General features: G+C 39.7%; 1 protein-coding gene across 1 annotated transcript in view; it reads left to right on the top strand.

The window, feature by feature from the left end:
• DHRSX (dehydrogenase/reductase X-linked) overlaps positions 1 to 15359 on the top strand; it is a gene marked incomplete at its 5' end in the record, with an annotated part of 159450 nt that overhangs the window by 100552 nt on the left and 43539 nt on the right. Inside the window, one exon of the mRNA XM_042866790.1 lies at positions 1680 to 1781. Within this exon, the coding sequence (XP_042722724.1) occupies positions 1680 to 1781 (102 nt within the window). The remainder of the gene's footprint in view (positions 1 to 1679; positions 1782 to 15359) is intronic.

Genomic DNA, 15359 nt, shown 5'->3' with positions numbered 1-15359 from the left:
AAACAAAGTACTGAGACTGTGAGACAAAGAAGAAACTCAGTTCCTATTCATAGCCCTGCAGAGATTGACTTAGAATAGCTTCTCTGACCCACTTTGCCAAGTGGGGTGACATTTCAGGCACCCTGGTGCTGCCTCTGGTGAAGCTGGGGAAGACCCACCATCCATGAATGAGCATGAATAAGAACTTTGGCTATTAAGATTTCTGCCTTGTGAGCAAAAAGAAGTCTGGGGCTTCTGTTTGGTTTTCCTTTCCAAAGCAGGTTCTGATATTTTGATGGAAAGTACTTTACAAATACAAAATAGGAGCACACACTTCCCAAGTAAGCAAATAAGCTTAGTAATGATAGTCACACCCATTGATCTAGTCACTGTACAGTCACAACAGACGACAGCTCTTTCCCTGCAAAATCACAGGATTAAGGGAGGACAGATGGGACAGCTGTAGCAAAAAGTGAATTTCCAGGAAGGATGAGGTCGTAGTGGTCAGTCTGAAATGCACTTACCTTAGCTCGGTTATCTCACCAAAGTGCTGTTGGTGGTGCAGAAAAGAGAATTTTGAGATTGGATGGTGGGAGAAATTAAAATGTATTAGTTGTTCTCAGGGTCCTGCTCCCCTCCAGTATATAGTGGCATTAACAAAAAACAGAAGAGTAACCAACACTGCCACAATCCATACAAATGTTAAAAGGCTGGTTGGATCCTGCACTGTGCCACCAAATACTGCAGCTGACAGAAACCCAGTGTTTTCTGTACCAAGATGTGTATTTTGTATTAGAAAGGATTATTCCAGTATATTATTTACTAATAAATTATTACAACCAAGTTGTGTGTATCTGAGCAGTTGCAGTGACAGTTTCACATAGCCTCCAGCCCTCAAGAGGAATGACTTGATCACTTCTGTTCTTTAACAGGAGCTAATGACTTTTGCATTTCCTTGCCACCTCCACTTGTAGGATGTTGGTAAAATTAAGAAAAATTGCAAACTTCCTAAAGGTCTGTAGGGAACTTAAGTTATTCAGTCTTATTCATGTGAGTCAGGGTTGTTGAAATGATGTGACTTTACAATCATTTAGGAAAAAAAAGTGAATTTAAAGTGTTTTTAAGCTGGAATCTACTCTCCCTGTTTCTGGAAGTGCTACTGAAAAAATTATATAAATTCACTAAGACCATTGCCACAGACTAGTGCTGTCTAGATTCAGGATGTATCCATACTGTGAAAAACCAAAGGGATTTGAAGGAGATGTTTTTCTGTAAAGGATTTTAATAAGAACTGTGATCGTTCTGTTATTTAGCTTGGAATTGTGCCTGCAGCCTGCCTCAACCCGTATTGTACAAATATGTTACACAGAACCATTATAGGTGCAGCTTCCAGCCTTGATTGTGTCTGGATGAAACAATCTGGTGAACATCATTGATGTACTGGAGATAAGAGTAGTGAGAAAGGTCCCTTCTTACAGCCTGTGCTGTGCTGTAGTCTGTTTATCAAATTGTTGGTAAACAAGTGGAAGGAAGAAAGAGAAGAAAGGAATCCTCTGAGACCAGACAGCCTTACTAATAATTTTCAAAACCTAGTTTCAGTTTTAAAATCATTACTTTCCAGGAGTCTTTGATAATGTATGTAAGTGTTTTCTTATTTTTGTAACTGTCCTAACTCTGGTTTGTCTTCTCTTTTCTCCTAGTGGAGTTTTTATACTGTGATTTGGCTTCCATGAAGTCTATTCGGCAATTTGTGCAGCAGTTTAGAGCAAAGAATTGTCCACTCCATGTGCTGGTGAATAATGGTGAGTTCCATTCCTCTTTAACACATCTGCATGGGGGGAATGTGACAAACAGGCCTTTCTGCTATCTCTTCACATTTTGGATTGATTGTCTGAACCAAACAGCAGGTTACAGCACTGCTGCATTAACAGGGATGTCCTTCTAGGAGTTAAATTGCAATGTATGTATGAGCATCAGCTGAGCACATTGAGCACCTGGGTGCCACGTCTCCTTATGATGTTATCACAGGCTGCTTGCTGTGTTGCTTAGCTTTCCAGCACTAAAACTCATGCAGTGGCAGCAGAATCTGAGCATTGCTTAAAACGAAGCAAAGCAAAGGAAAAATGTACTTCATGGCTGTAGAAAAGCAGCTTTTTGACCTTTGGACTTTCAGTCCCTTTGTGTTTTCCCTGTATGAACACATGCGTTCAATGTGTCTTTGTGGTGAACTGGATTTGGGGGTCAATCTGTTTAAAACACGATCCAGTAAAGTATCCAGAGGCCTCAGAGCAGTCACTGCTCAGATCAAGCTGCTGCTGGAAGGTTGTCCATCAAGATGCATCCTCAGTGGTCACAGAACAAATTAAAAGGATGATATTTATCTTACAGTCATACAATTATCAAATGAATCTCATTACTCTTAGGGACTTAAACTTTGTTATGCAAATACTTGCCATCTAATTATTCTTTGCAGCCACAATATTTTTTGGAAACTAGCCCATACAATAATTTTCCACCGAAGCCCTGTATGCCTAATGTGCACTTTCCTAAAGGGGAATTTTCTCCTATGTTTAACTGGGGGAAAAACCTTCCAGCAACAGTTTAGGCTTCTTACATAAACTTTCTGCTGTTATATCCCACTGCTCTTGTTTTCCCAGTTATTTGCATGTGTTTTTATTAAGGCATCCCAAAGAACACTTTCTTTTTCCTTGTGCACCCTTCAGTCCAGGTGAGGGCAAACGTGCTGCAAAATAAATGATTTTGTTACATCTGTTGATGCCTTGAAGAGCTCTCAATAAGGCAACTATTGCAATAAAAATTCAAGAATATTTTATTTCATGATTGATATGAAACATTTATGAAATATTCAAGGAAGTGTTCATTTTTATGTCATTAGCCAAAAAACCCTATCATTTTTATTTTAACTGTGAAGAACTTAACAGTAATGGATATCCAATCCTGGCTACAAAATTTCCCTTGTTGTACATGCCTTCTTTTAAAGATGCACAGTGCAGGCTGTTACACAGATAGGAACAAAACTGCATCTTGAACACATACAATTTTGTGGAACAAAAGTGTCTGTGACCTTTGAGGGCAGCCCCTAACCTCCATTAGTTTCCTACCAGAGCAAGGGTAGGGCTTTTTTATAGGGCTTGGGGACAATGTGGGAGAAATGATGGGCCTAAAATAACAGCACGGATGGAAATCCTTCTGAAGTAAAGGGCTAGGTTCTGCCCTAGCTGCTGCTGAAGCGGGAAAGACAAAATTGCAGTTAGATGAATCTTCTTGGTCAAGAAACTAAGTTAGATAAAAATAGATCTCATAATATGCTTAACAGAAGACCAAAGACCCAAAGCTTCTTTTGGGAAGGAAGTTCTAGACTAATATTTTACTGAATCAAACTCTTTAGCAGGGTCTGTTATGATAGGACAAAGGGAAATTATTTCTAAAACAGAGGATATTTAGATTGGATATAAGATAAAAGTTTCTTTATGATCAGGATGGTGAGGTACTGGAATAGGTTGCCCAGAAAGGTGGTGGGTTCCTCGTTCCTGGAGACATTCAAGGTCAGGCTGGGCAGAACTCTGAGCACTGATCTTGCTGTAGGAGTACCTGCTCATTGCAGGGGAGTTGGACCAAGTGACATTTAAAGGTCTCATCCAACTCAAATGACTGTAGAATTCTATGATTTTCATGACCTACTGGAAAAATGTGATTTCACTTAATGCTTGGTTAAAAACTACTTAAAGCTTGAAAGGGATTCAATTGTTAAAAAAAAATAAAATCTTTTTAGAAGCAAGACTGAAATGAATGGTCTGACCCTGTTATTTACTCAGACTTTAACAGAATCAAGGAAGTGATCCCATCCAAAGCTGCTGTAAAGACTCCCTTACAATTAAGTTGGTTTCAGACCATTACCTGGCATATCACCATCCTCCACTTTGAAAAGCTCTTTTCCCCATTTTATGGCTGTTTTTGTTTTCTGCTATAAATAATCTGTAGCATTCCATTTTATTCCTAGTGTTAAGGTGAAAATCCATGTGTTCTCAAGGTATATATAAGGAAAAAAAAAATCTAATTGGTATGCAATGGTCTGAGGCAAAAACCTTTGCATCTTGTCTTGACTTTCCATCAGTACTGAGCACATACAAGAAAAATGCTGTTATTTGGGCTAATTAGTAGTCTTCTTCTTGTCACTTCTCCTTCTCTTTTATGCAGCTTGTTCACTGTTATGCAATGCATGGAGGAAGCAGATTCAGTCCATTGTGGGCTGCAGAGCTAGAGGCACTACCCACTCAAAAAACTCATTGCAGTCACCAGCTTCTCTGCCTCCATTGTGCAATCCTCTAGAAACAAATCTGGGTTCCCAGGAGGACAGGGCTTGCAGTAGCTTTTCTTTATACAGACAAGTTATTGAGTATGTTTGTCAGAAGCATGTATGCTTTCTGTCAGAAAACTTTGTCAATAGCAAGACAATTGTCATGGCTAATACATGGCTTAGAGAATTCCCGAAAAGACGTGATGGATTTTCTGTTTCAATGTATGCACCTAAAATTGTAGACTTGTTAGTATCGTGTAGTACTTTGTTATTGCGTACCAAACTTGAAGCTCTAGCGCTCTTGATTTCAAGAATATCTGTTTTCTGAAGGTAGAACCTTCAGGCCAGACATCTGGTCAGTATATTTGTAGGGAGTCATATATTTTTAAGAGCCTGACCCAAAGTCTATTGGGTGTAATAGAAAGTTTCTATTAGGTTTTGAAAATGGACTTTGTGTGGGATCCATGATTTCTGAATCACAACACTGGAAATCTAACAAATATGTTCCTGTCTTCACAGGACCAAGAGTTCTATTAATAAAGACTGTATTCTTTTATTATTTTTAATGTAAAAACAACATGAACTGTTACATTGCGTTTCTCTTCACAATATATGAGTGTTATTTAATTGCTTTAAGTTAAAATCTTTTATTGATGTATATAATCACGTCTCTATGTTAGTGATCTGTCCACATCGTATCTCCATGAATATTTATTTTTGTGACAGTACATGATATTTTATGTGGGCTTTCCTGAGCCTAACAAAAACACGGTCATTTCAGGATGAACAGAGGAGAGTTCTGACGTTATGCAATAATGCGAATTATGTAATTAACATTGAAATGTTATTATAGGTGATTTGGAATGAATTAATATGTTAGGTAAATAATCAGTACTACATGATGGAATTCTGCAATTTCTGAGGTTGCTGGTGATTTAAAAAAGAAAAATGTATGTGCTCTCCATCACTTGCTTGGCTCAAGATCTAGTTGGAAATTAATTTAATGCCAAACTCCTGAGTTGCAAAATATTCTCCCAGAGCAAGACATTCAGATCCCACAAGAACTTCAGTAAGGTTTAGGTATCCAATTGCTTCAGGCATTTTAAGAAGTCTAACATGAACATTCAGGGCTTTCAAAGGGGAGATTAGTGCACTGTAGTCACCTCTTCTCTTTTTGTTATAGTTGACTTTAGCATATACATTTAACTTTCTAATTTCTAATTTGAAAGGAAAAATTTGGTTGAATGCACACATGATTTCAGCTGACAAATAAAAGCCTGATGTTCCATTGCTTTGCTTTCTGCATCAGTAATGTGCATGCTCAGCTCTTGTTTTTTTTAAATAAACAAAACATGTTTAAAGATGCAAATATGGCATTGCATAAACATCTTTTAAAAAAAAACAAAATGTGCTAGTGGTAAAAAGGGAAAAAATGTTGTGACACCAAAATATAATACATCTTCTGCACAGGGAAAAAGAAGCGAAAAAGAGGTTAGCTAAATAGCTACAGGATGGATACAGTTTAGAAAACTTAACCTGACAAAAAGTCAGAATAATGCATCTTCTAGTTCACTAATTTGCAACTGGTGTCAATTTTTGTTGTTGTTGGTTTTTTTTGTTTGTTTGTTTTTGTTTTAAGAGCATTTAGCATATTACAGCATTACAGTAGTGTAATCATCTAATACAGTCATTAAAATAGTGTTAGGATTTATTGAAAAGACTTCTATCTACATGAAGCTGCAGAAAGAACAGATGTAAACATCATGTAAAATTCCATAAACAGTAGTCACTGATTCATGTGAGAGATAGTTCTTCTAAATTGAATCAATCATTTTTTTTTCTGTGTGCTAGAAATTTCCAGATGTCCTTCAGATAATGCTTTTACTTATGTGTTCTTTGCGGTACTTAATGACCTTAAAACCACATGAGCTAATACTAAAATCACATCTTTAGCGACAACAGTACCAAACGCAATGTTGTCTAATTCATTAAAAATGACATAGCAACTACTTTCTCTGTTGCAGTTTACCAAATGGTTTGTAGTTTGGCCTACAGAACAGAAAAAGGCTGAAATGCAATTACATTTAGTGAATGTCTTGGCATGCACACAAACAGAAAAAAAATTAGAGATTTCAGTATATTATTAGCCAATTGTAGGCAGATTACATTTAATACGTTTTGGTTTGAAATCTGTATGAGCCAATTTAAAATCAATAATTCTGAGCTAGTGAATAATTCAGAGGTCCATAATCCATAATTTGTAGATCGTCTGAGAAATCTCAGTCTCTTGACAGATTGCATAAGTCTCTATAATCTTCCCTCTTTAGTGTCTACTGCAGAATAAAAGCTGTATCTGTAGGTAAGCTTGTGAAATATCAATATATTCCTTTGTGCTACCTACCCGCAGTTCAGCCATGTGGAGTGTGGGCAAATCCCTTGCATTGAACCATTTGCATGGAGAAGTCCCATGGATGCTGTCATGGTTGGTCACACATTAAATTATTGTTGTGACTGAGTATTTGTAAGAACAAATCTTCAGAATAAATGTGAGATTTGAGGGTTAGGAACAAGGGAACGTAACAAAAGTAAGCAGTTTTGTAGGTTCTTACTTACAGATGTTATGGATTGGTTAGGTTTAAACATGATTACTTATGTTATAGCAGTGAGATCCTGAAAAGATCCTGGCCCGCTGGATTAGATAAGATCCAGCTCCCCTCTCAGTAGCAGCTGCAGGCTGCGAAGACTATAGAATGGAGAGAAGAGAAACCAATCCAGAGAAGTGGAAAATCACTGGGGAACTTTCCCCGAGGGAAAGTTAGTGAGGAGGATTGCTGTTGACTCCAGCGGAACTTGGATTTCACCAGAAATAATGCTTTTCCTCCAGTCATACAGGAGGCTATGATGAACTCAGGAACTGGTCTCACATGGATCTTATTCCAGTGTCTTGATTGCAGGATCATTTTTCATCTGTACACTGCCATGAAGACAAATTAGAGCAATATTTAATTGAAGATGAGGTGAAAGAGAAGAGAGAGGAGGACAGGCAGGGAGAACAGGGAGAAATAGTGGAAAATAAGCAGAAAGACAGCTGGTCCTTTGCCCGTATGTGGTGGGTGATAGTAGACATCATGAGAGAGCTGGGCCTTCGGGACATGTTTAGAGCTGAAAAAGGTCCTCTGAATTTGGTTTAAGATGAATTTCCCACAGATGATGGGAAAAACTAGAAGAGTCGTATGAACAGTAACATACAATATTAATTTGTTCTATAACCAGATTTTTTTTAAGACCGATGAAACATTCAGCCAGATTTCTCAGCAGCGCTATCTTTATTAGAGAAATGACTGGAAATTATGTGGAGGTTTGCTAATCACATGCACTTTACAGGTGTTAGCTGCCTTGGGTACCGGAGGCAGCTTGCCTGAGCACAGGTATCACATCACTGCTCCTACTGACAGTACCCAGCCCTGCTAGTCCAGAGCCAAGAGTCATTCAATGCCCACATCTACTTAGCACCCAGATTTTTAGCTACAGTCATCAGCTAGAGCTTTTGTTGTGCTTGGATAGCACTGCTGTCTGCCACTACGAAACGTATCCTATATAAAGATATCAGATTTCTTGTAAGAGGTTTATTTGTTATTTGAATTACTAATATGTCAGAAGAGCACCTTTGGGTTACTTCCGAGTGTCAGGCTGTAAGGATTGTATTCATTAAAATCTTGACTTTTGTTTGATGTTATCTCTGTCTTTCTAGTTATTTCCAAAGCTTTTTCTGTGTCTGGGATATCAAACGTTTTATGAAAAAGGAAATGTCTCAGGCTCCATATGCTGCAGGTTCTTGACCCACTTCCTTTTATGTCCTGAATACGATTTTTTTATCAGTAGAAGACAGATACAAAATTCAGCTATTGATGGATTAGGAAACCCAACTGGTTCTGCTTTAGTGTTTGGGACATTTGCCACTGGCTTTTCTGAGAGGCAGGAATAGGCCATGGTTTATTCTAACTTAATCTTTTTATAGCTTTTGGGTAAAATATTTTTTACACAAAGTGCAAAACAAGGTATTTTAATTCTAGAAGAGCTTTCTATTGAATTAAAAAACTATGATTGACTTTCCTATTTTCAGGTTGTGAGCGGGATAACTCACCACTGTGCCACCACAAATAACAAATAATTTACTGAGCATATACTTAGGATTTATTTACTTTTTTCTAGCCAGAAATGATAACATATGCTTGGATTTATTTTAGTGTAAAACCAAAACCTCACTTATGGATCATATTTTCTTTTCAAAGCTGATACCTTTTCTGGGGAACTAGCGTGTATTCTTGTATATCCACTGTGTTGCAGCATGACACTAAATCCAGAAGCAAATCAGAGGTATTATATAACCTGTTTTCTGCTGAACCCTGCAAGGTTTGAATTTTTGCTGTTACCATCCTTGAATAGAGACAATCCCATAGAATCTTAGAATCATAGAATGCCTGGGTTGAAAAAGACCTCAAAGATCAAAGATCAGGGGGTTTCAACCCCCCTGCTATGTGCAGAGTCACCAACCACCAGACCAGGCTGCCCAGAGCCACATCCAGCCTGGCCTTGAATGCCTCCAGGGATGGGGCATCCACAGCCTCCTTGGGCAACCTGTTCCAGTGCCTCAGCACCCTCTGTGTGAAAAAATTCCTCTTAATATTCAAACTAAACCCCCTCAGTCTGGTTTAAAACCATTCCCCCTTGTCCTATCACTATCCACCCTTGTAAAGAGCTGTTCCCCCTCCTGTTTATACTCTCTCTTCAGGTACTGAAGTGTCACAATGAGGTCTCCTTGGAGCCTTCTCCAAGCTAAACCGTCCCAGTTGCCTCAACCTTTCCTTGTAGAAGAGGTGCTCCAGCCCTTGATCACCTTAGTGGCCCTCCTCTGGACTACATCTTCCTTTCTTTTTTTCCCCTTTAACTTGTCTTTGCCGGAAATACACAATTGTTTAACTCTGTTGGCGTAACCAATGCAGTCCACTTCTCAGTTGTGTAGTAATTCATGAACACTATCAGCTGGCATTGCTCACTTTTCAGTTCCTCACCAGTTAGAACAATTTCAAATGTGTAGGCTAAAAGTTTTGATGCCAGCTATTTGTCTTAGGCTGATTTATTTTTATTTAATATTTGTAATGCTAGATAGGAAAGTTTATGTGTTTTCAGATAAGAGCAAGAAAAAACATCGTCTATTTTTTTTATGATGCCAAAACTGATGTCAAGTTTCTTTAAAAAAGATCTTCACATGTTATCATATTTTGGAATTGGGACTTGATTACTGGCACGATGCTGCCTTTGTGTCAGAGATGGATGAAATCTTCAGCACCAGTGGAACATTCCCATGCTGCATTGAAACAGAAACATGTTAAGCATTTCAGTGTGAAAACTGTTTTTCACTTTCTAACAGCTAAAGAGTTGCCTGTACCAAGCATGTCCTTACTTGGGACTGCGCAGGTCTTGCTTTGATTCATAGCTGAGGCACAGCTGTGGAGAAGGAAGGTGATTTCTGCACTCTCTGGACCTAAATGTCTCTCTGCACATGCTGGCTGCTGCCTGTTTAGATGTAAGGACAAAACCAATGCTGTGGTAAAGGGAAGACCCAGTCTGAATGTAGATGGGTCAAGACTGTAACTTGCAAGAGAGAGATTTATACAAGAAGCCAGGGTGTGGAGAACTGAACTAGAAGAGTGTCAGCTGAGGATTTGAGGGTTTCGAACAGTCAGGCTGAGAGGTTAATAGGTAAAGATGGCAGAAGAGTGAGTGAAGAGTGAAGAGTCAGATGAGAACCTTTAGGATGGGGAAACACCCAATGGCAGAACATTGGTGTTTTCTAATTGAAAGACTTTTAAACTATGAATGTAGCATATATTACTCAATCAAGAAATACAAAGGGAGCAAGTAGCAAGGGAGAAGTTGGGATTGGTAGTGAGGATGAAGAAACACACACTTTATTTGGGACCTCATTATAATCTCTCTCTTTTGTTTAGCCTCTGACTAATCATAAAATTTTTACAAATTAACTTCCACCTATCCCCGTGTCACCTGTGGTGGAAGCTGAGCCAAGGAAGGGGAGGCTGGTTGGAGATTCCCAGCCCCATAAGGGAATCAGACTTGGACCGGAGGGAACAGAGACTGGTGTGTGAGTGGAAGCACATGCAGGAGGCATGGTGAGATTCCATGGGATCAGGCACAAAGGACTAGGATAGCTGGGGAAGAAAATTAGGGACAGTGAACTCACTATTTGCAGGGGAGAGGCAGATGAAACTGGTAAGAATGTCTGGGGCTGAACCTCTCCCCAATGCACACATGCTGCTCCTCGATGAGATTGATGTTGGGTCACCTGATGTTGGGGTAGGGGAGAGAGCAGAATGCAGGCAGGGACTTCTTCTCAGTGGTGATGCACTGGAACTGACTGCCCAGAGAGGTTGTGGATGCCTCATCCCTGGAGGCATTCAAAGCCAGGCTGGATGTGGCTCTGGGCAGCCTGGTCTACTGGTTGGTGACCCTTCATACAGCAGGGGCGTTGAAACTATATAATCTTTGAAGTCCTTTTCAATCCAGGCCATTCTATGATTCTGTGATTCTGGGAAGAGGCAAGGGAGACCTGGGGACACCTCTGTTCTGCAGCCCAGGTCTCAGTTCTAGCAGCAGTGAACAAACTTACTTTTAGGTGTCCAGTCCCCTCCAAGGTATGTCCATGCATGCTAAGACTGTGTCCCACCACTGAGAACAGACACATGCCCTGGTGTCTGAGGGTCTGGTCCCCTGGTAGGACTCTAGGTGCCATCTAGATCACTATACTACAGCATAAAATTTAGGTGGTGGTGTTCACTATAGCATATTTAGGAGAGAACTAGACTGTGCTGATGTATAGCTAGAAAGATCCACTGGTAGAACTTTTGGTGTATGCATGTGCAAGCTACTGCAATTTGAGAACTCTGTTAGTGGGGAGGTTTGCCCTGTGTGCCTGCACTCGTGGAGGGAAAAACACAAAACCTGTTCGTAGAAAAGGCTTTGCTCTTTCATTTGGAGTAATGCTTTCTCTTCATTTTTCGCCTTGAGAATGTGTCTCCTGCAAACAGCAAGAATTAGGTAAATGTGGTTATATAGGTTCTTCTCCTGCTGTGAAGACATCACTCATAGAACTGATCTCTTGTACTGCTGACCAGCCCTCTGGGTTGCTGGGAATAACAGGCTGACATGTGGGGATGCTGCATCCAAATGTAGCTCTATGAGCTGTCTAGGAAGAAAGGCATTTTGATCTGCATCTGGAAGAGAGATTTTAAATCTTACCCATGTTACTTTTCATTTAAGTGTTTTTGAGAGAAGTAGCTTTAAAACCTCCAAGTAGCTCACTGTAAATAATCTTAACGAATGGAATACTTGTATTTTTAAATCTATAGTAGAGTTGAAGGATGTCTTGTGCAGCTGGAGATACAGGAATTACAACAGTGTTTACCTTCATCTGCAGCACAGGCAAGCATGATACAAATCTTCTTATATAAGCCAATAAAAATGTGGTATGCCTGGGCAGTAATGCTTTCATCTCTCATAAACTTATACTTTTTAGATTCATTATACTGTTAAAATCACATAAGACTTGTTCATTGATGGATCCCAGATAGCTTCATTGGAAATTTTTATAGGCAGTCATGATAGATGAATGATTGCAGAGACAGTTCTCTGGAGTTACATTCATTCTTCGAGAAAAAATATCCTCCATTCTCTGTTGCCTACTCATTTTAATAAAATGATAAGTTTTGTTTTTTTTTTAAATGTTATAGCTAATTGATTAAGTTACAAATTACAATACATAAATAACTGTGGCACATTGAAATGTATTACTTTGTAATAAGAACAGTCACTCAGCATAGTTGCAAAATCTCACACCAGTGTGTCATTCTGGCAGTTTTCTACATGCATGCTGTCAGCCTCTTTCCTGAACATTTCAGTAACAGCTAATCAATTGCAAAGCAAAAGCTCATTCTCAGTTTACTTATTAATTCATTTCCTATTGCCATGGTCCTATCAGTGGCACTTTTTTTTGTCTGAAAACAACCTAACTAAATCTGAGGAAAGAGTATAAAGAAAGGTTGTATCAGAACTGAGGCATTTGGAATTAATGGCCTACATGCTGCCTCTTCAAACTTCACATGCACTCCAAAAAAACCACGGAGACTGACTAATGGTAATTAAAATCAGACAGATATTTGGTACTATTCTGCACTGGAAGAATAAGCAAAACCATTCTTAGTTCACAGTGAATAGGTAAGATGGAAAAAAAAAAAAAAATACATACAAAATAGTATTGGATTAATTTAAAGAATTAAAAATAGAAGCAGCTTTCATTCTTTGAGTTACCTTTCAGGCCCTTGAGTAAAGCTGATGACATTTCTGGACAAAGGAAAATCAATAGCATACCACTTTTAGTACCTACTGAATGTTAGGTAGTTAATAATTAAAAAAAAAAAAGAAGAAGAAGAAGAATATTTTTTCCTTGTGTCAGAAAAGCAGCCAAGTTCAGTTTTCTGTTGGGTATTGCTTTGCACACTCACTCTCAGAGAACTAAAATGGCTTCTCCTCAACTGAGAGAAAGTTCAAATTTCAGAGCATCATTTTTTGAAAGCCTTGATATGAACCACGTCAAAAGTGTTCAGAAAAATCTCTGTCTTTCAAAGATTTTATTATTAATAGTATTTGATCTGCTCTTGAAGAGAAAACGGGAATTGTACCAGCAGCAAACCCAAGCGAGAGTGGTTGTGCTTGCTCAAGCACTTGACCACATTTCTGCTCAGGGCAGTCAGTGCAGAATAGGGCCAGTGGGAGCAATGGTGGTCTGTACAGCCATTGCTTGCTGGCTGTGATTTGCACCGTGGAAAGTTTAGGTTGGTCATTAGGAACAACTTCTTCTCGAAAAACACGATGAGGCTGTGGCACAGGCTGCCCAGGGAGGTGGTAGAGTCTGTCCGTGGAAGTGCTCAAGAAACGTGTAGATGTGTCACTGAGGGACATGGTTAGTGTACATGGTGGTGTTGGGTTGATGGTTAGACTAGATGATCTTGAAGGTCTTCTCCAACCCTAATGGTTCTGTGGTACAGCTGAATAGCTGTAGCACCCACCCGCAGCATTTCTCCCTGGACAAATTCCTCTATCCCTCTGTCTGACTGCCAGCAGAAATTTGTATGCTTACTGGAAGGCCTTATAGTGACCCAAAGCTCAGGGAGACCAAGAGGCAGCATTTGGGGATCACATCTGCTTTGCTGTGCAAGGGCTGTTCTTTGTTCTTTTTCTGTCTTGGACTTCCAGTTGATCTGTGTTGCTGCTAATATACATCTTACAAACTGTTTTCCTCCTTTTCCAAGTTTTAGAGCTTTGGAAGGCAGGATGAGCCCCAGAAAGGTGCAAATCATTTCCTTGTACCAGCCCCAGTACTCACAGATGCAGTGCTGCTCCCATCTGCCTTCCAGCAGCTCATGCCAAACTCCATCTCTGCTAAAACTCACACTGCAGCCGGCTGAGACTTTGGTTCCCTCCCAGCCTTTCCTTCCTTTCCTCATCCCAGAAAAAAGGACAGCTCCAAGTTCCAACAGAGCTTGCCTCAGTATCTATCTGTTCATCCATAAGCTTCACACCAGTGTTTAGTCCAGGCCTCTGTTTCAGATGTCATTGTATGCTACATCTGCAGGTTTTGGAGGAAAAGGAAGTGTTTTTGTTCCACTGCTATGTGAGCAGTTGCACCATACATCAGAGTAAGTGCTGCTGAGGAATGAGAATACTGTGGGACACCCAGACAGACAGCCTCTAATTTGTGTCTCTCCATTATTAAAGATGAGATTTGTCATGCAGAGACGCCGCATCCGGTGACTGGGTTTTCCCATCATTCTGAGGGACCTGGGAAAGTGGCTGTGATGACAGAGATAACACCAGTCAGAGCTTGCATCGAGGCCAGGCGTGTAATCTGCACTTTGTTTCTCTCATTGATTTCATCAGCCGGCGGAGTGGAGGAAGGGCTTTGTTCATGTGTGCTGTGTTGCACCCAAGCCTTTCACTTGTACTATTTCCTTTCTGCCCCTATGCTTTCTCTCCTTCCTTCTCCTCACTCACTCGCTCTGTTTCTCCAGTTGTCTTATGCTCCCTTCCTCACTTGCATTTTCTTTTCCATCTTACAGATGCATAACATAGGTTTATGCATTTTCTTTATGTCCTTTAACCATTTAATTTTCCCAATTTTTCATGCTCATTCTCTCCCCTGACTGCATAATGCAGCACAACAACAGCATGGCTAATCTCCACTCCTACAAAATGTTCTTCTTTTCCTCTGGACTGCGCTTCCTCACAGTGCCAGCAATTTTTGACATGCGTGTCCATTAAGCAGCTGGCAGTCCATAGATGAATCTACAGGTGAAACTATAGGTATTAGCCATGCTAAAGAGATCTTGAAAGTACAACCTGTTCAACCTGAGCCGCAGTGGCTCAGCAAAGCCGTCTGATGGTTGAATCCTCTTAAAGAAGGAGAGATGCAGACAGACAGCATGAATAATTTTAAGAGGGAATTTAATGTCAGTCTGATGTCAAGCAGAGGTAAGTTAAAGGGTTTTTAATGGGCATATGAAGTAGTGTGAGGATGAAGCTGAGATCCTTTTATGTCTGTGAGCAGAGGAAGCCATTCTTCTGTATCACAGTCATGTGCATTAGTGAGAAGATAAATGGCTGGCAACATTATTCTCTATGAACCACGTATATCTGCATTTAAATTACAGAAGTGAGGTCCACTCGTGTGATAATGAAATTTTAATAAAATAGGAATAATTTATAACATTAAAATCCACTGTATAATTGAGTGAGATAGCTAACCCCCACGCAGCTTCAATACACGGTACAGTTCACACATTAGCTCAAGATTTTCTGCAAAATGCTGAAATCAACTTTGCATGTGAGGGATGTGGGTGCCTATTTTAAGCATTGAGTTAGAAAATTGTGGTTTCTAGAAATATATGCAAAACTATTGCCAAAATAAGCATTCAGAAAGTTGTTTCAA

Source organism: Lagopus leucura, unplaced genomic scaffold (genome assembly GCF_019238085.1).
Source record: "Lagopus leucura isolate 7727_CA_CO unplaced genomic scaffold, USGS_WTPT01 Super-Scaffold_100001, whole genome shotgun sequence".
NCBI classification, from domain to species: Eukaryota; Metazoa; Chordata; class Aves; order Galliformes; family Phasianidae; genus Lagopus; species Lagopus leucura.
This window is presented reverse-complemented; position numbering and strand designations above follow the sequence as displayed.